Raw genomic sequence first — 20,365 nt, 5'->3', positions numbered from 1 at the left:
GTTTTTTTAGACAATATAGAACAGATTACTCACACTGTAGAAAAGCATACTGATAGTTTCAATAACATCAAAACATTTCAAGAACCACCCCTCTTCCTCAAAAAACTAAAAATAACATATCCACAAAGTGTCTACAACTTATTTTATTTAACATTATTTGACAATATAAACCATTCTATAGATTAAATCATGCTCAACTCTACCAAGTGAAGGAGAAGCATATAATTTTTCATATGTTAACAGTAAAATAATGATTGGCACCCAATGGCATGGAGCTGGATAAAGCCAACACAGTTACAAAAAACTGGAAGTGGAAATAATGCTACAAACGTTATCAAGAATACAGGATGCCATTAAGTGCAAAAAATGACAACAAAATTCAAGGATAGACTAAAATTCTGAGATGTCTTCTTCATATCTTCTTTCAGTATTTTTAGTGCAGCGACCACCAACGGACTGTGATGCTACTGTAACACTGAGGTGTAATAACACGTCACCATGTCAGCAGCACAGTTTTACTGACATTGAGGGCTCGATGCTACAGTTCATGTTTTCCTTTCGGCATGTTAGACCTTCCAGTAACAGTCTTTTGATTTGAATATAAAGCTAAGTCCTGATTCTTGAATTCCTTAACATCACAGGTAGTGGTGAAAAATACTACCACCCACCCCCCAAAAAGTATGCCATGGGCATGTATAGTCTTATTGAAAAAACATGCATTTTGAAGTGTAATCTCTAGTTGAGAGTGCTGAAGAATGATGGGCTGGGCTGACTGGAAGTGTCAGGATTAGTGAGTTTCCCCGTTTACTGACGACGAGCCTTCCCCGTGGGGCGAAGAACATCTTGAGACCCCTCTCTCAGTATTATCAGAGCTGGATCCACTTTGACTGTGATGGTCTGCTGATGCAGCACTTGTTGAAGTGGACATGGGTTTGGCTTTCTCTTTAAAGTCTGTGATAATAACAGTCAAATCTCCAACTGTGACCTCTAAGTGCTGGGCGCTGCTCCTGTCTATGTTTTTTAGCCTGGGCCTGGAAAGGAGACAAGCAAACAAAAAAATATGTTTCAGGGCAGCTTGAAGGACACAATGGGGCAAAGTCCAACAGCAACATCAAAGACCTCAAATAGTGGTGAGCTGTTTTTATTTTTTGAAGACATGATATCATTACCTCGTCTTTTTGTGACTTTTCTTTTTCAGTGCTGGCTCTTTGTCACTCTTATCTTTCTCAGATTTTTCTTTCTTCTCCTTTTTGGGATGTGCTGGTGGTGCAAACTGCTGATTTACCTGCTGTGCGACCAGCTGCGAAACAGGACGTGGTTTTCTGAAAAAGACAGTAGAAGATGTTTGTGAAGTGGTTACATTTGAAGCATTGAGACGGTAGCTTAGGTGAGCACACGCCTTAAAACATCATAGCCAAAACATAAAAATCAGTGAGAAACTGCCCATATTAAACAGGTTTCATTTTTTACATCTGCAAGCAAGAAGATTATCAACAACAATAGAAGTTTTTTCAGGCCACTTTTAACATATAGCAGGTTGAGACTGTCCCCTATTTGTTAACTGAAGGATTTTCACAAGCCAGACTATCATGTAGTATCACTGGGATCAGGCTGACTTTCTTCCCACACTGCAGAAAAGCAGCGTATTATTCCTTTAATCTATCCACACAAGACTGCAACCATCTGCTTGTTTTTGTTCGGGAACCATTTTTTTCCCCATCCTGTTATCTCAGTTTCAGAGAAGGAAATTAAAAAACAACCTATGCATAAAGCCCAAAACTCATATTAACCACAGTAAACAGATCTTGGTTTCCTTCCAGAGTCCACGGTGCTGTAATGAGGAAACTCCATAAACACATTTCTCATCACTGTGGACTTAAGTGCAAATGAGGGGACAACACGGCTATCAGCGAAGGGGGAGAGCAAAGTTTATTTATAAAACACCTTTTGTTTGAGAGCTTTACAATAACAGGTTTAAAAGAGGTGATGTACAAGGATGCACTGGCCTTTTTGGAAACCTGTGGTATGGTAAACGGTAATTAACGACTGGTACAAAATTGAGTGACAAACATTGACAAACATCATTTTACAAATGTCCCCAACTCAAACTGAAACATTTTCACCATGAGTGCACATCTAAAACCTTCATCCAAAAAGCAATGGTCCTTCACTGATGCCTTCCATTATACACACTCCTCTGATTCAGACAGACACCTCCAACTATGACGCTAACTCAAAATTATTTCTGACCCCTAAGAAATAAAATGGAAGGGTAGGAAAGGAATTTGGCTGGAAACGTGCTATCTCAACAGATAGCTGGACCCTGAAGGCAGTAGAGAGCTATGTTATGGGTCAACTGTGTGTCACATAAGGGAATGAAGCACTGTACCCCGAACCTATCAAGCAATCATTTGGCAAAGGAGAGGGGAATTGCAGAGAAAAGGAGAACTTGGAAAGGCCAAACATGCCACTTCTAGTTACTACACAAAAAGTTTTTTTTTTTTATCATTTATTAAAATATTTTTTGTAGGAATGTGCCTTACATTGCAACTTTCACAGAAGACACCTTACTCAGATGAGGCAATGTGGACAGAGCCTGTAAACTGTGCCTCCCCAGTCTCAGTACAGTAGTGCTGTAGGCAATTGCAATACCATTTAGTCTACCACGACAACTTTTAGTGTCCTGCATCATGAGTGTATCCTGAAATTTTGGCTTAGCTAAAACTCCTCTGCAGCTCTGAGGTTGGTGCAAGGTGTCCTGAGTCAATTAATCCTTCCAAGAAGAAGTCTTCAGAGGTTTAACATATTTCCATCTGCTAGTTATGAGGTGCCTTCTTTTATTTACTTTACTTGAACCTTATTTTGGGAACTTTAATCCACCTTATACTGCCTTTCAGTAAAACAGTTTAGAAGAGGTGCTAAATCAGTCCTATGGTCATTTTGGTAACTATCAGATATACTGATGTCAATATTTTTTTAATGCTTAAATGACCTGACAAAGATCAGAATGCATTTCACAAATTGATTTTATTTATTCATTTAAGGCTTGTGATATATTTGTCTGCATTTCTAACACAAGTGGAGTTTTAATTTTTGAGGGCTTCTACTGAGAATAAGCAAAACCAAGTTGGTGAACCCTACTTTTAGTTTTGTACACCAGAAAATCTGTGATGTGTCTCAAACCATGCATATGAAGCAAAAAATCTTTATTTTCCTATTTGTGTTTGAATAGTTTATCAACAATATATAGTGGTAATTGGGGATGAAAAATGTCAAACCCATGAGGTGCTTCAATTTTTACCCTCCACAAACAGATACATTCAGTTTACTGATAGTAATTGGAATCTTTACAACTTGAGATGCTTGTCAATGTTTTTCCTTCAGAGCACAAAAAAACCCAAACTGTCAGTTATCACCAGATTGAGATATTACAGATGACAGCTGATAAATTGTTAACTGTTGCAGCTCAAATGGCCTTTGAATGCCCATATACTCAGCATAATACAAACAGACTACTACACACCCTTCATAAAAAAGAATATTAATAGCAGGGCTGTTGTAATAAATGGGTGTAGCACATAAAACTTTAACCACGTGTCATATTTTATCATGCACTTAACATTGTAATGGTTCAGCATTGCTTTATTCATTAAAAACGTACCTCGTTGACGTCCCTTTTCTGACATCACACATCAAGCACTTGAATGCCTCCGCGCTGTTCCTGAACGTGCACACGCTACAGTCCCAGAAGCCATCGTCGGAGGACGGCTTCAACTGCCGCTTTGGCCTTCAGACAGAAACAAAACAAAAACACGGTGAAAGCGGCGCCTTTTCCAAGAACAAATGATTTCAAAGAAAACAAGGGAGATGAGAGATTAGCAGCGCGGGAAAGAGCTGACTCTAAAGATGTTTACGGCTGTGAAGTCGGTCCTTGAAGAGGAGGGCGCTATCAGTTAAACACAGACAGTTGCCCCACATAAACCAGCAGCCAGCCGCCATGAACACTTCAGTAGCTCCATCCATTGACCAAGGTCTCTGGTTTCAAACGTACCGATAAAGTCTCCGTTTGGAGATATCTGAGAGATTTTACCTTGTAGGGCTCTTCTTGTCTCCCATTTTCAGAAAACTTCGACCCGCTGGAATTGAGGATCAATGTTACAGGTGAAAAGACGCATTTAGCTGCTACTCAGCTGTCGTGGAAACTCCTGTCGAAGGACGGTCACGTGACACGGGTTCATCCAATCACTTTTGATATAATCACAACAGAGAGCAATAATGTGAAACAACCTCCATTATACAGTTAATGAAAATAACTGATAGTGCGCTTTGTAAATTTAACAACAAGATGTGAGGAAAATATTGCATAGATAGATAAGCTTTAATGTCACACAAGTCTAAATTCCCTCAGGTATCGCCTGCATTAAGTTTAAATGACAAAGCTGACAGTTAAAGGACTTTGGCATACAAATGATTGGATAAGTGTGCGGTTTTTTTTTTCTGAAATGCTCTACTTTCAACCATGATGGTGGGTTAACTTTTCATTTTTAAGGTATATGTTTACACTCGTAAAAAAGAGCACAGAAAGTTTAGAATGCATTGTGCTTTTTATTGTGATTATCTGAATAACGTAATATTAGCAAAATCAAAAGGATCTTTTTTCACCTTACGGAAAGCAAAACTGGTATGTATGTCAAGATATTGAACACCACAAATAGAGAGGAAGCAATTTTGGTGACTAATATTATGTATAGGTATGGTCTGTGGCCTCTGATGCGGAATTTTCCTTTAATATAATATAATATAATATAATATAATATAATATAATATAATATAATATAATATTTAAATGAAGCAAAAAGGTCTTGAGAGCCCGGGTGTTTACATATGTAATGCACAGGTTTAAATCTAAAATAAGTGTGGCCTAATTTCACATTAACTCTTACTTCTATTGTTTTATATTTTCCCCGAAACCTGTTTTGATTTCCTATAGTTTTTTTTTCCAAGAAGATGTTAGTATTTCTGAGGAGGATGCTAAAGGAAATCTTCGACAATTCCTAACAACCGCCACTAGGGGGCAGGCGTGCATCGTGTAAGTCTATGGTGCAAGTAAGCTCCATTTGCTCATTGAACAGGAACAGACGATGCAAATGATTAAACATAAATAAGGCCTTTTTTATATATGCAACAAGTGGGTCCGGGTTAGTGAAAGACACATTTACATCAGATATTAGACACAGAAGTCAAAGCCGATAGTTACACCAGAGGGTGGCGGTAGTGCGCCGAATAAACGTTTGACGACCATCCTCTGACAACCAAAGAAGAAGAATCAGTGGCGCAATGCATGATAGTGTAGCGAGGTTTGTTTTGGTTTTCTTCAAGCATGTACAGGAGGGGAAAGTAACCGTGTTGTAAGCTATTCTGATTTTTACGAATTGTCTGATAGATGGGAGTTATATGCAAAAACGGTACGACGCATTACGAGTAGTATTTGGTGAGTGAACACTTTTGGTTTTGGTGTGATGCTGTTCATATGCTAATATCAGTGCTAGCACCATATGGTAGTGGAAAACTGAAATTAGTCACTGAAACAATACAATACTGTTTTCTTTTGCTTGAATGTCCGAAATCGTAACATATGCTCATTAGGAGAACACAATGAACTCACTGCGAGGCTTTCTTGTTGTGTTAATGTTGACAAAAGCAAGTTAGTGCAGTTGTCGGTAACGCAAAGATGTTGTGAAACTCATGTGTGTTCATTTCCCCTATACAGGTTTGTCACTCCTCAGACGTCTTTGAATACTACAGTCGCATGAACAGTAAGTAAAAGCAACAACAATTTTGAATGTTACAGGGGAATAATAACGCCACAATGGATGTTTTTCTTAGTTGCAAATGCTCACTACATTGTTTATTTGTAGCTTTCCCTTCAGCATGTTGTCGGCATATCGTACAGAAGTCTATTTGAGCCTTTATAAAGTATATCGAAGTCTTTATTATTGTTTCCCCTCTATTCCTGTGTGAGATTATGTTTATTAAGTTTTGCAAGGTGGTCACAAGTGATGACAGTTCTGTGGGTTGGCAGGTGTGCCAAAATTATGGATAGCCATTACTTACCACATGGTATTGCAGTGGTATGGAAACAGTCTGGCATAAGAACTAGGCCTGATTTTGTTACAAGCATAACTCAGAAGCCTTGCAAATACACATGTTTTTTGGTTGGATGTACAAACTAAATAGTTATGGTTCCTACTAGTGGCTTGCCAGAATACGCCAGTGAATGTACAATCTAAATCAAAGGTTTTTTTTTTTTTTTTTTTGCAGAATGACACACTAGCTGCCTAGTTTTTCTGTCTTATTTTGAGACTGTTGAGTCATAAACCTAAGAGCTGTACTGTTTAGAAATGCTGTGTTGCTTTACTACAATTTCATTGCTTAAAAGTGCTTGGTTTATAGTTGGGAACCTGAATCGTTTGTCATATCTGATGCTAAAGATAGACATTTCTAACTACATGCACATCTCATAATTTGGCCAAGACTCTGCTTAGTAATTCAAATTTTTTTATGTTTTAGTGTCCTTTAGACGTGGTCGACAATCAATAAGAGAGGCGTATGAACAGCGTTTCCATGGAACAGATTCAAGAGAAGTAAGGGATGATTTTGTTTTTTAAAAGGAGTGCCTGATTGAAAAAAAACCCTGAACATCTTTTTTCATCCTCAAGCACAATTACACAATAAAAAACTCAGTGAGAAATTATTACTTTTCACAATTTCATTGAGGGCCTCCAATTGTATTTTTCATTTCAGGTGACAGTGCATCGAGTAGTCAATATTGTTGACAAGAGGAACTCAATGCCTCGGCCAGGGTTTGACTATGATCGAGGCTTTGATGAAGACCAGTGGTATGGTGGTTCACATAATTACCAGGACGAGAGAGAATATCATGAGGACTACGGTTACCCACCCAACGATCGGCGGTACTATGAGGATAACCCAACCTCGGGCAATTTTCGCAGAAACTCCCCACCACCTCGGAATGTGAGAACTTTTGGTGAATTAACTGAAATCTTTTAAGTGACATTAAGCCAGATTGTAATGTGTCTGCAGGTGTTTTTGTGGTTGTGTGGTCAAAAATTTTCTGTGTAAGTTGCCCTTTCAGATTTCTTTTCAGTTCATCCCTTACAAAAATACAAAGCAGTTCTTTCCACATGTTGTTAAATATATTTTATGGTTTACAAACCAGCGTTTTCACTTATCTCTTGGTCAGCCAAAAGCAACATACCTCAGCCCAACCATTTTTTATTGGATGACTGAGATAAAACCACAGACAGATAGAAACATCTCTTCTTGTAAAGCATAAAAATAGGACTTCACTCATGAAATAGACATTTTTTCAATTAAAACACCTCACAAGGAACCTTCAAGATTAGATCTAAATGCATTGGGATTTTTTTTGTTTTTGTTCTTTTTCAGGATGTTCCTCCGTATCACCAACATGGCTATGGCAGAGACGATTTAAGGCATCAGTTAGGCTCTAGGTAAGCTATATTGATTCCCCTTTCACTTTGACTGGTTGTGTCTCGTGAACTGATCATGTTGGTTGCCGTGTGTCATTTTCTGACTAAATCAAGATGTGAAATTCTCTCCTTTTACCATTTCATATGTAAACAGTTAATGGAGTTCACTAAACTGACCACTAGATGGAGGCAAAGTCAAGGCCTTTGAAAATCTTCTGAGCGTGATTAAAGTATTTGTTTGCTTGCTGTACTTTTTTCTCTGTGTGTAATACCACTGAAAGAAACGGGTTAATCAAAGTAAAAAGGCTTTATACAATCTACGTTTATTTTTGATTCATTGTACTTCTTATTCAGAATATACCCAACACTAAAGAAGGGAATGTTATTTATGAATAATTGATTCCATTGCAAAAAAAGTAACTGGGAAATAAATCTGCCAAGCACTTTTCTTTGAATCTGGGATCAAACTGCTCTTAAATGAATCTTAAGAGCTTAACCCCCCTTAGAGCAGCTTTAACTCCTACATCAACAGACACTCTTCTCACCCTGCCCACTTAAACATACCAACAGTTTACGGGCCCTGGCTCCCCTTTCCAAAAGTCATACCAGGGTAGAGAGGGGGACAAAGGGCACCAGTGTCTACTCACTCACCCCCACCCCCTGTGCCCCACCCTGAGAGGAAAAACAGCTGGACCACTCCCTCGCCAGTTTCACACCCACTCACATCTGAAATATTCTGACCACTATACGTCTTGTTGTGTCTCTTTTGGGTATTTTTTTCATTCATTTACATAATATATGCATGTTTTTCTCAATACTCCCACATAATGATTCCGGATGATTATGACAAATTTTAATTCCAAGCTGATGGTCGTTGCACTTGTTTTACCACCCAGACGAAGTAAACTCTATTCTTTTTGTGCAATTTTTAATCCTAAAAAAAACATTATCAACAAATTAATGGAACAGGCAAAACTGAAATTCAGTTTTATCCTTGGGATTATAGACTGAAGAAACTGACTGATTTACATCCCCAGGCTGGAATCCTCTGTCTGAAACTTGAAGCTATTGCACAAAATTTTGTGTCATTAATGAAGCCAAGCATTTTGAACTCATTCAGCCAATCAAATGTTTTTATTTTACTTGGTGTTTAAATGAGCCAGCTTTGCTTTTTCAACCAAGGACAAAAAATACAGAGAGTTATAATTCTTAGCCTGTCTTATCTCTTTTGGCACGCTTATTTGTGGGCTTCATGACACATCAAGTTACAGCATTGTTTGGATGTTTTTGTAGCTGAGTCGATGTCAGTATCACAAATTATTGGCAATTCACAGATTATATATCTGTCATTTCTGGGGCAATATTGGCTGATAGATGTCTAATTAACTAAGTAGAACTTTGGTTTGTTTCAAAATAAGGTCCACATTTTTTCCTATCAGTGGCCTTTTGATCTCACTTGTGTACCCTGTGGATGGCATTTCAGTGTTTGGCAAATGGCAGGCTGAGTCTTGGCTACTTCAAACAGACTGTGAGTCGTAAAAGTTTGAGGCCTTGTTAGACCTGCTCTTTGTTTGAGATGTGGCTTGAGTTCAGGCAGAGGTCATGTCAACCAGGTGCCTCTGGGTCATTTATACCTCCGGGCCTAAAGGTTGTTGTACGGGCACCGGCTCAGAGTCTGGCAAATTGTAAAAACAAGGTTCATCGAACAAAGAAGTTTCAGTACTTGTGTGAGGCCTGTCACATGTTAGATAGACGCTTGGAAATTGGTTGTTACAGACATTACGTGGTGTGCAGCCTGTGACAGGTTAAGTGATGCCACTTTGTGACTTTGACTCCATGTTTACTGAGACTCTTCATTTACTCAGAAAGAAAGGAGTGAGAGAAAACCAAACTCTGCAGAGCTGTCAAACAAATGTTAGTCTGGAAAAGTGGAAGATTGGCTTCACTCAGCAAACTTATAAGTGTACCACACTGCCCAACTGAGTCTGGATTTAAGTCTGAGTGGTTCCTTCTGAAATGTATTCCTAGAAGTATTCACTGACACAAAATATTTAGTTAAATTAAAAGAAGTTATAGAGAATTAAAAATACAGTTTACAGACTTTAGAAGTTATGTTCCTATTTCGACAGAAAATTTGATTTAAAAAAATATAAATCCGTTATGCTTGAAATTAACAGTTTTTTTTAAGTCTGTTGTATTTCTCATATTTTAGGAACAGTGGCAGAGCTCGCCCGTATTTCCGCAACAAAGGGCCAGGATCAGGTCCACCTCAGAGGTCAGTACTGAACAGATTAGTGAAATGTCCACCCTTCACCCATGTAGTATTAATAAAAAAACAACCCTCTCTGAATTTGACTGAGAAGACAGTTTTCAGTGTTCAGGTTCAACTGTTATTGAAGTTTTTTCAGGGAAATAAAAGTGAAATGTCTCATTAGATTATACATACATTTAACCAATAAATATGTTTCAGGATAGGCTACTATTAAACCCTTTCTTTAACCCTTCCTCCTTCATTTTTCCTTTTTTTAAGGCTTGAATATTTTGCCATAAGAGATATGAATCAATGAAAAGTAGAATACCCTTGTGATATGAATATAGTGCAGGCACATTTGATGACGATCCAAAAATGATGTATTGTTTAGCCTTGTTTGTCAGTATTTAACTCACTGCTGCACAGAATCCAAATCATACATGTTTTAAATTTAGTCTACATTGGGGTTTATTTTTAACTTTCTTTCCTTTTTATTACTTTCATAGAGAAGACTCTGGTAGCTACCGGAACTCCCCTCCTGTATCAATGAAACGAGACCGATCCCCTCGAAGAAGAGAGCCTATCCAACCACCAGTACGCTCTGGATCAAACAACAGTAGAAGAAGCTTCTCCCCAGAGAGAGACAAAAACTACACCCAAAGGCGTGAGTGTTAAGCCCTGTGTAGAACTAAAACTGCTCAAGTTAACAGATTTGCAAAAGATTATGTTACAATTTTGCATATTAATGAGGTAAGAGAAATAAGAAATTGCTCAACTAAGCTGTTGAGTTACTCAAGTCTGACCCCGTACTTATTCTTGCAACTTTTAAACTTTGTGACAAAAACACTGGATTTTTTCCCATCTTAAAGAGGTATTTGTGTCATTTTAAAGTCCAGAGGCTTTAAGCCGTTCCAGGTGAAGCATCTGCTTTCAGAGGTGGTGTGCCGTGTGAAGGGGTCAAGGTGTGCTGCGACACGTTAAGATGTTAATTATCAAAGCACCATACACACTCTTAGTGGCTGGGAAAGGGATACCCTTGGTTTATTGGAATCGTTTGGCTTTGGACTGAAACTCTGACTTTCCTTTTAGTGAGAAATGAGTTCATACGCTGACTTAACGATTTCTTCCAAACCACTTTCAGTCCGTCATTTTACACGCCCTCTTTTGTTACTTTTAAAAGCTTTAATAAGCAAAACTGAGCTAATAAAATTTAGGCATCAACTTAAGACAATATATTTTAAAGCTCTTTGACGTAAGCCTTGTTAATAGTCTGAGGTAAAGCAGCGAGGACAGTTTTTTCATCGGTACTTTGATTTCTTAAACATATTAATGTGCTGTAAGTTAAAACCACTCTTTGAAGATGCAATAAAAGAGGGAACAGTTGTACCTCCCACCTCTGATCCCATCTGGTTTACTAATTAGGTCATCTCAGAAAAGCACACAAATAAAGGGGTTTTGGTGAGGGGGGTGGCAGGGTTTGTATTGCACACAGAAGCTGTGTACAAAGTCTCTTTCACAAATCCTGATCACTCCTGACTTTTATTGGCGAGTAGCATGGGGCCACTTTCAAAACCTCCACCTGCAAAGCTTGGAACCAGAGGTGTGGAAAGTGGCTTAACTGGTGCATTTATGTTTTTAAAAGTAACCAGGGAACTGGGGAAAGGATTACATGGGTAATCAGAAAATAGGCATGCACTCCTTTAACTTTGCAGACTTTTTTTTGCACTTGCTTAGCAACTATTAGCTGCTCTCCCTACTATCACTGATTCTGTTTTTGAACTAGTACTTTCTTTTGCCTCGTTTTTTTCCTGCTGGCACTGGGAAAACATTTAATGTAAGTCCCCATCTTGGAGGATATTACATTACAACAGTAATGCTGGCATGAGTGCTTCTAATACTAAACCATTTTTGTGTAGCTGTGACTTTAGCTGTAGCTGTCGTTGACTTGCTAAACTATAAAAGCCAACTGGCTGTGATGGAAGATCACACAGGTACAGAAATTTTAGTTTCATGAAAAGTGGTTCCTGAAACTGAAAGTTGCAGTCAAACAAGTACTTATTGACAAAGCAGAGCTCTCCCTTGCAGCATGAAGGTGTCTAGAAGTGGCAATTTTCTCAACATTGAGCATGTAATAGAGACTTTTTACTTACTAAGAGGGTTGATTTTTCTGACAAAAGGACACATTACCTCAGTCAGATCTCAGACCTGCACTATCTCCCCATTCAAAGTTCAGAATCACAGTTTGTTGCATTGACATTTAGGAACTCCAGTTGGTGTGTATCAGCCTATGCTGAGACCCCATGTGGCCCTCAAAAAGACTCTGTAGCCCTGCTGAGGGACTCATGTTATGATGAAGGCTTTACCTTGGCTCCCTCTGATCACAAAAGGAGACTTCTTTTGTAAAAACAAACAGCTTGCCATTATTTATTTATTAATTTATTTTTTTATTCTTTCCTAGACACATTGGAGCCACCAGAGGACAATAAATCAGCTGAGGCACAGCTGAACTTGTAGACTACTGTTATGTAGGAGGATACAACAAAGGAATATTAAATAAAACAGTGATTTATAAGATTTATTGCTTTCAGCTGCTTCATAATGTCTTGGTTTTACATGATGAAACGTGAGTGTTTCATCCCTAAACAGGAAAGTTATTGTTCCTCGGGGTATTTAAATATATATTATTTCGTAGCATACTGCAGATATTAGACTCTTATTAGGCAGTGGTCAGAGCCAAGGACCACGTCTAGAGACAGGGGAATAAAATACAACAAAGATCTCTATCCAGATTCAGTCTGCCTCGGCATGCGTCCCAGACCACTGACCCACCAGGATGCTTCCCCAGGGTTCATCTGAAAACAGAGCACAATTCAATAAAGGGATCTGTGGTTGTCCTTATGTATTCTTTATGTCAGCCACTTATTATAGTTGACTCCCCTCAGTCTGAGCTTTTTATCTAAAACAATGAGGCACAGAAGGTTATGTGCATTTTTGCTCACTGATATCTTTTTATTGGAATCGGTCATGTCGCTGTCCCCACAGATAAACCCAATGTGCCGACCAGCAGTACCGCTCCAAGCAGCAACTCCACCGTCAGAAATGTTACCAGTAGCATCACTGCCAGCAGCTCTGAGGAGGAGACTTCACACAGCTTGGGGTCTTCAGAGGTAAAACCAGACTTTGAGGTGCCATCTGAGCTAGTGTTGCTCTTCAGTAAAATAAAGAGAGAAAATGTTACAGAATCACAAACTGTGTGATTTAAGCAACTAACACATATACCAACTATTTAAACGAAAGAAAAAGAAGTTTGTTGAGTCTGGACAGGGCAGGTTTCTATTACACAGGCAATTTTAGTTTCTATTTTAAAAACTAGGAAAAAGAAAAGCAAAATGAAATTTTAAAGAACAGCTCTACCCCCTCTAAACTCTGGGTTTGAACAGAGTGACGTACTGTATTCAGCTCCACATTCCTGTTGACTGTTGACACGCGGCATGCACAATGACACATGTACGAAAACAAGAACTCAACACTCGTAACAGAGTGGAGTTGTCTCCATTTGAACCACTTTGAAATCAGAACCAGCTTCTAAACTCGGTGACCTCGGCTCTAACCCTTTGACCTTTGGCCCGCCAGGAAAAACCTTCTGCATCTGCAGCGGAGACGGAGAAGGTGGTGACTGCCAGCATGGAGCCAGAGCCGGCACTAGACGAGGACCTCAAAGCTCGCCGTTTGGAGGCCATTAAGGCAAAGGCTCTGGAAATTGAGAAGGTAGTAAGAATTACTCAAAGACCTAACTTCTGTGAAATCTCTTGACTCTGTGTTGTTTGAGCTTTGATAGAATTTATCTTCACTTTTTATGCTCAAGCTAAACCACCAGATTCATTAAAGTGAATTATCAAAAATATATAAGTACTTCAGATAAAACAATTTCCTAAAACCTTATTTTATCAATTTAAGGGGAAATTACAGAGAGTTTTTCGCTGTCCAAAGACTTTTCTGGATTTTCTCTTCTACATCTTAGGTGTTTTATTGCCATACATCTTATTCAAGAATACTGTAAGTCATATCAAAAGTCTGCACTGTAAACCCCAAAGTTCAAATTACTCAAATGGATTAAGCTATGAAAACTTGAAATTTGTTCCTAAGTTCAATTTACTTAAATGTCTGTTTTTAGTGTTGAAACTGATGATTTCTTGGTAGACTTAACTGTACTTTTAGACATTTAGGCCATTTTCAAAATTGGCCTAAATAGCATGATGGTTATTTATAAATATATTAACCATTAGACACATGACCCCAAGCCATGGAGCACAGACCAACAGTCAGTGACGTGGGACTCAGATAACCTGTGCTCCCTGAAGAACAATACTTCAATGTACAGCAGCGTCTCACATCTACTGCCTTCCCTCTTCACTTACTCACGGTTACTACAGTTGTGAAATTGGAGCTGAATTTTGTTGTGACCATGAGTGAGGAGGGAGCGCTGTGGATATGAGACCCAGCTGTTCTTTAAAATGTTATTTAATTTGATTGTTTGCTTCAATTTTTTATCATTACATTTACTTAATTCATAAGACAAATTTATCGACATCATATTTATCAGTTTTGAAGGAGGTCAACTTGTTATGCTTTACAGTGATATGCAATTTTTTTTTTACATTACTTAAAATTTTGATTTGTAACAAAAAAGCATCAGGTTTATTTTATTAGAGACATTCAGTTGTATTATTTTCCATAATAATTGTAACTACTTAAGATGTTGAGTTAAATTAACTTCTTTCATTACTCAATTTTTTTGAGATAACTGGTTTTCAAGGATTTTTCAAGTAAACTCAAGAGGTTAACGGTGTGCACGCAAGAAAAACAACAACCTGCAATTTATGATTATGCAGTTTACGTTATTTTTTATTGATTCTTTTACACTACATTTAAAGGCCTTATATAAACCAAGTAGAGATGTTATGATACACCTAAATCAAAAAGACTAAAGATTTTTTGGACCAGTCTTTTAGTGGTATTAGTAATTTTCAGGAGAGATAAGAGACCCCCTCATAAAACGCTTATTGGTAATGCCCTTACATGCAACAAACATCCCACGTAACAGTCAGTACGTTGAGATGTATGCAGCAGTCTGACTGAGGTCATCGCTCTATCACAAAGTCAAGCTTGTCTGCGTATACATGCAGAAAAGAAGATTCAGACTTCTGGCCGAGAACGCCTCACTCTGCTTCAATAGGCACCAGACTTGTTATACACCAGCTTTGTGATTTAGACAGTTAATGTACAAGTTGTATAATGTGCCTTGGCTTGCTACCCTTAATTTCAGTCACATTTTTTTTTTTGAAGAGAAGGAGGATAAGTCAGCAGAAAAGTCCTCAACACCCGAGGTTGTGATGCCTCTTGCGGTCTGCTATTTGGAGTTCACTTTCTTCCCTCCCCGTGATCGCTCCTCACTACAGTACCACTTATCTGTTCCCGTTAAAGCAGGGCAGGAATTGCCCTGCAGGATGCAGGCGGCCCACCCACAGTGTGGTACGTCTCTTGGCATTAGCTCACACATGCTTACCCTGCCATTTCCAACTGGCTCTATAGACGTGGTGAGAGGCAGAAACCTCCTCTGTGTCTTTACTTGTAGCATCTGCCCTGGGCTTAGTCACATCTTTACTGTAGATTGCACAACTGAACGGATGAGTTAACGGGCAGAGCTTTGTTTGCATCTTTCTTAAACTGGTGTGGAGGAGCAGGTCCAAATTCACATCACTTAATGCAAAACAGGAATGAAACAAACAGTAAGTGGTTTGTTATGTTGTTGTCTCCTGAGTGGACTATTTTTTTTTTATTCAGCAAAGTCTCTATAACCACATTAGCATGAGCTCATTGTTTACTAGCTCTCCGTGTGTTGGATCGTAGATTTCAGGTGGGTGCTTTTGGGTAATGAAAGAAACTGGAAACCCGTAACAAACTCGCTGACAGTAAACATGTATTACAATGTTTCACTTTGTTAAATCTTATTGCAGTCCTATTGACCCTCTCACTGTTGTTTTGTAAAATTCATCACAATAACTCTTTGTGTGTGTGCAACAGATGACAAATATAGCTTTTTATCAGTCTTGGAAATAACCACAGAGCAACTCTGAGCATGTTAAAGAAAAACAACTTAGAGAATATCCACTCAAAATTGAGAAAAGTGCCTGGGAGTGATTTTCAGAGACGTCCATTCATCATTTCAATCAGCACAAATGAAACATATCCATTTCAACCATTAGCTCCTCCATTGAGAGGTCCGCTTTGCAGCTTGAGTGATTAAAATGGCTCTTTTAATATCCCCTAATGTGTACCAGCCCCCTAGTCATTACCCTACTTCCTTTATTATGCAGGACCCCTGCCTGCATCAGCGCTCATTTGAACAGAGCCTCACTGAACGTCCAAGCGAGTGCCCTATGAATAATCTCACTCAACCTTTACTCTACCAGCCCCCACACAGCATCCCAACACACACTCCTGTCAGTATGTTCACAATATGGACCTCCACCAACATCCCCGACTTTGGAACGGGCCCACTCTTAAAGTCTCCTCCTTAAGGCCCCTTGTGTTGCAGTTTCTCCAAAGGGGTTCCAGTCCGTCCTGTGTGGCCCCTTAGTATCAGACTTAAAGATCAGTTCATGGCCCCCAGTCTGAGACAGGAACTGAGGCAGAACCTCCCTGCAACCTTTTCTCACAACATACTCAGCAGGCACCGGTCAAAAGCAGCTTTCCTGTTTGTTGGACTAATACAGGAGATTTTACAAAACAACAAAAAACACAGACAGTGAAGAGTCACTCCTCAGTTGTTGAGTAGGGACATGATTTAAATGCACGGTCATGTGCATGAAACCAGCAGAGTACTCACAGACCACTTCAGGGAAAATCCCTTAATTTAGCTCATTACCTAAGCCCACTTTTTCCAACCCCATCCCAGTTTTTTTCTTCATTTTTTGAGGTTTCAAGTGAGTAAAACTGTTTGTATAAGATAAAATAGAGTGAAAATATAATCACTGTCAACAAAGGCTGTAGCTTGGAAGCAGCTTAGGATGGTTTTGTTTTGAAAGATGACAAACATAATCAACCCCAAGTGATTAGAGGGGCACGTCTTTTGTGGCACATACACCACATGTATGTGTGTCTCATTTAGGCTGTTTCCTCCCACATCTTCAAACCTGGAAGCAATTTTGTCTCAAAGGAGAAATCTGCACTTAAGAAGTAGCAAAGTGGAAATACTCCAGAAATCTAGGTTGTGTTGTTTTAAATTAAGATGACATAAAAAGGCTCACAGTTGTCCAGGATGAGAGAGCTTACACAGCGTGTTAAGTGGTGGAAACCTGTGTGCGTTGAACAAATCAGGCCCCGAGTTTCTCTGGCCACACGTGTCGTGCGTCCCTCACTTCCTTGTGGTCTGAGTTGAAGGCTGTCATTACACGAGGCCGCAAATTCGCTTGACATGATCTGCAGACATTAAATCATCAACGGAGTCCAAACATCTCCCACAGTCTGGGATATTTCTGTTAGAGTTGACGTGAATCACCTTCTGATGGTGTACAGTACAAGTTTGATTCTATGATTGTAATACTGTGAAAATTAATAGTCATAATAATCAATCTGCGCTGTCTGCATAGGTTTTGTAAGTACTTCCTGTAACTGGAGCTAACATTTTACCAAATCCATGAGCTGCAGTGCAGAGTGAGGGTTGGTGATGTGGGAATAAGTTGATGGTTTTGTACAAACTGTCTCTGCCAGGGAGAGAAATGAAAGAAAACAGGCAGAAGAAATGAAAAGTGAAGTATAGTGATCCTTCATTTATTTCCCACCAAAGTTTTTTGGTTTGTTTTTAGAGGTTTACATAACCTCATTTAGCCTTCTTTTGATCCTAGTCTGACACTTGCAATAAATTCTGCACCTGACGTTTCTTCTCCCTAACTCTTTTGCTTCTCCACATTTAGTCTTAAGTTCTGCTAAGTGGTTCCCATGAGACAAACTATTCCCGTTCCTCCTACTGCATGCTAAATGATGTATTTTAACCCTCACCCCAATAAAAAGCTTATCTTTATGATTACTATGGAAGTTTTTTGTTCTTTAATAGATTGAAGAATCCCAGTTGCATTATGTTTCCTGCCTCTTAGTCAAGTACTTCAGTAAATCTTACTCTGCAGACACTTCTCCTCCCAGAAACCATGAAATTCTCATCAAGTACGGTTAAATCTTGTGACAAGGATGTGATGCTTCTAAAAAACCTTGTGATCACTGTTCACTTTGATGGATGTTCAAATATAAGTTAGCTTAGAAACATATTATGCAATGTGTATTTAGGCTAAGAGACAGCAGTTGTGGTTTTAAATATCCCAAGAACTGACAGAACCCTGGAAAATCGCCGCCTAACCGGTTAACCTCACATTCTGCTCAAGACTGGACACAGATTGGAGTTGACAGGCTGCTTTTTTCTTTTCAAAGCTACCAAAGCAGATGGATGGGTTTTGTCACTTAATGGACTGTTAATGTTTGAAGAGATAGTGTCACTTATTTTAAGCTTGAACAGGCTGAATGTCTTAAAAGGCGATGAACAAGCTGCAGCTGTTTGATCGAATCAACTGAGCAGAAACCTGTCTTCTTAGACTTTTATAGAATCAGTGCTTATATTAAATTTTGCCTTTGTAATGACAAAAAAATAATAATTTGATTTGAGAGCCAAATCATTTCCTTTGCTGTGAAACACTGACACGTCTTCTGTCTGCCCCTGTGACTCTTCATAAAGTGAGATCTGGGTTAACCCAACCCTGGAGGACCCTATGTCCTACTCTCCTCTTCTACAATCTGTTGAACCTCGGCATGACTTCACTGCAGGGCCCTTCATTTAGCTTTTTTTCTCCCCAAGGTGATAAAGATGCCGTGAGCTTGCACCTGGGACTGTAATAAAAAAACTTTATAGCTGTTTTTGGGTCAGCAGTAAAATCTGAGAGGGATGTGAGAGCTTGTTACAAGCTGGTGTGAAAGAATGCTGCAGCACAAGTAACATACTCTTGACACCTCATGTCCCTTTTGTTACGGGCGGACATGCACTTGAATGGGCTCACAGACACATTTCTATCACACCTGTTAAGCGGGATACACCAATTTAGCAGAGCCAGGTTCATTAAGTTCACAGTTAGGTGTAGGTATAAAAGCAAGTCCTTAAAATTTAAAGATCTTTCAGGAAGAGGTTCTTTATACAAAATAAGCTCAGTACCTGATGAACTAGGTTTTATTTTGCAGCTTTAAGTATAGCTCCTATAGTCCAATGTGAATAGAATGTAAACAAGTTGGCAAATTGGCATTCCTGATGTGATTGTTTCATGTTCAGCATTACAGGCAGGACTGTGAGACATTTCGCACAGTGGTGAAGATGCTGGTGTCCAAGGAGCCCAGTTTGGATAACCTGCTGCAGGCTCCGCTGGACAAGAACCTGATAGAGATGAAACAGCGCTGTCTGGACTCTCTTAAACACTTTGTGAAGGAGCTTGATGAGGTATTGGAGCAACCAGACACCTCACCAGAGGACATGGGTCTGAAAACACTCAGCTAACTACATGGACCTGTACATTTTGTATTCTATTTCTAAGGTGTTTTTTGAGTGTAAAGAATTGTATTTTGTCGTTTTTCACTTCAGTTATGTTGTTTAATCGAATTGTGGAAGCAGTAAGTCAATTTTTACGAAAAATGAGATTTAAGCTGTTCATTAACAAGAATGGTATATCAAGTGGTCATGTTTCCACTAAATGCACATGAAATATATGATTACTGTTTAGCTTAACAAAAAGAAATATTGTGCAGGTATTCAAGTGACTGTTGCATTTATGACAGACATAAAAGGCTATAAGTGTCTGTAATAATTTTCATACCTGTCGCTTGGTCTGAGTCAAATGAAGAATTTTACAGCATGCAGACCAGAAAGAGCCTTGGTTTACCTTTTACATTAAAACAGGTAGATGAAGGCAGGTGGAGATTCTTTGCAGATGCACATGCTCATACTAACAGGGTCCACATATACAGAGGTTTAAGCCGTTGATAAAGCATGAGTTGAAACAATTAATTATGGTGTTATGAGTGGATCAAATATAAACTAGTAACAGTTTCTGTTTGCGAAGCAGCACTTTTTTAACCATGACCTAGCTGTCTAAAATCAGCCAGTAATTGTTTTGCTTTCTCAAACTGAAATGTATAACATGGTTCAGAGTTTTTTTTTTTTAATTCAAACAATATGATCGAGTAACAGTGATTCAAGCTTGTATCACATCACAATTTATGTCTGTGTAAAGCTGTCTGTTTTTGTGAATAACTATGCTGCAGCTGAGGTCAGAAGGTAAACTCTACTGTTCCACCAGTACTTTAATCCAGTGTTGAATGGTATTCATCTTTGAGATATTTTACCGCAATGTATTGATGTATAGCAGAAATTCAGACTTTTAAACAATTATTTTTCATCATGTAATCTCACTGTTATTGATTTTTGGATGTACTTTTTTGCCAATAAAGTTTCTGTCTCTAATTAGATGTCCCCGTATTTTGAATCCATGTACTTCTGCACAAGACA

The 20,365-nt window shown here is 38.8% G+C and overlaps 2 protein-coding genes across 2 annotated transcripts; one reads left to right on the top strand and one right to left on the bottom strand.

Annotated features, from left to right (window-relative positions):
* Positions 1-112: 112 nt before the first annotated feature.
* On the bottom strand, positions 113-4,245 carry LOC141796521 (YY1-associated factor 2-like). The gene is made up of 4 exons (XM_074677692.1): positions 4,091-4,245; positions 3,662-3,787; positions 1,170-1,322; positions 113-1,031 (listed from the first exon to the last, which is right to left on the bottom strand). The coding sequence occupies exons 1-4, from the start codon at positions 4,114-4,116 to the stop codon at positions 788-790; spliced, it is 549 nt and encodes a 182-aa protein (XP_074533793.1). The 5' UTR covers positions 4,117-4,245; the 3' UTR covers positions 113-787.
* Positions 4,246-5,313: 1,068 nt separating this feature from the next.
* Positions 5,314-20,292, top strand: LOC141797122 (uncharacterized). The gene is made up of 10 exons (XM_074678550.1): positions 5,314-5,491; positions 5,771-5,816; positions 6,571-6,644; positions 6,805-7,035; positions 7,471-7,535; positions 9,727-9,789; positions 10,272-10,429; positions 12,808-12,932; positions 13,399-13,533; positions 19,136-20,292. The coding sequence occupies exons 2-10, from the start codon at positions 5,810-5,812 to the stop codon at positions 19,355-19,357; spliced, it is 1,080 nt and encodes a 359-aa protein (XP_074534651.1). The 5' UTR covers positions 5,314-5,491; positions 5,771-5,809; the 3' UTR covers positions 19,358-20,292.
* Positions 20,293-20,365: the final 73 nt, after the last annotated feature.

The sequence above is a fragment of the Halichoeres trimaculatus genome, unplaced genomic scaffold, assembly GCF_033239565.1.
Source record: "Halichoeres trimaculatus isolate MK-OKI-2021-1 unplaced genomic scaffold, fHalTri1.1 fHalTri1_scaffold_10, whole genome shotgun sequence".
Classification (NCBI taxonomy): domain Eukaryota; kingdom Metazoa; phylum Chordata; class Actinopteri; order Labriformes; family Labridae; genus Halichoeres; species Halichoeres trimaculatus.
The sequence above is the reverse complement of the archived record's forward strand: the minus strand, read 5'-3'. Positions and strand labels throughout refer to the sequence as shown.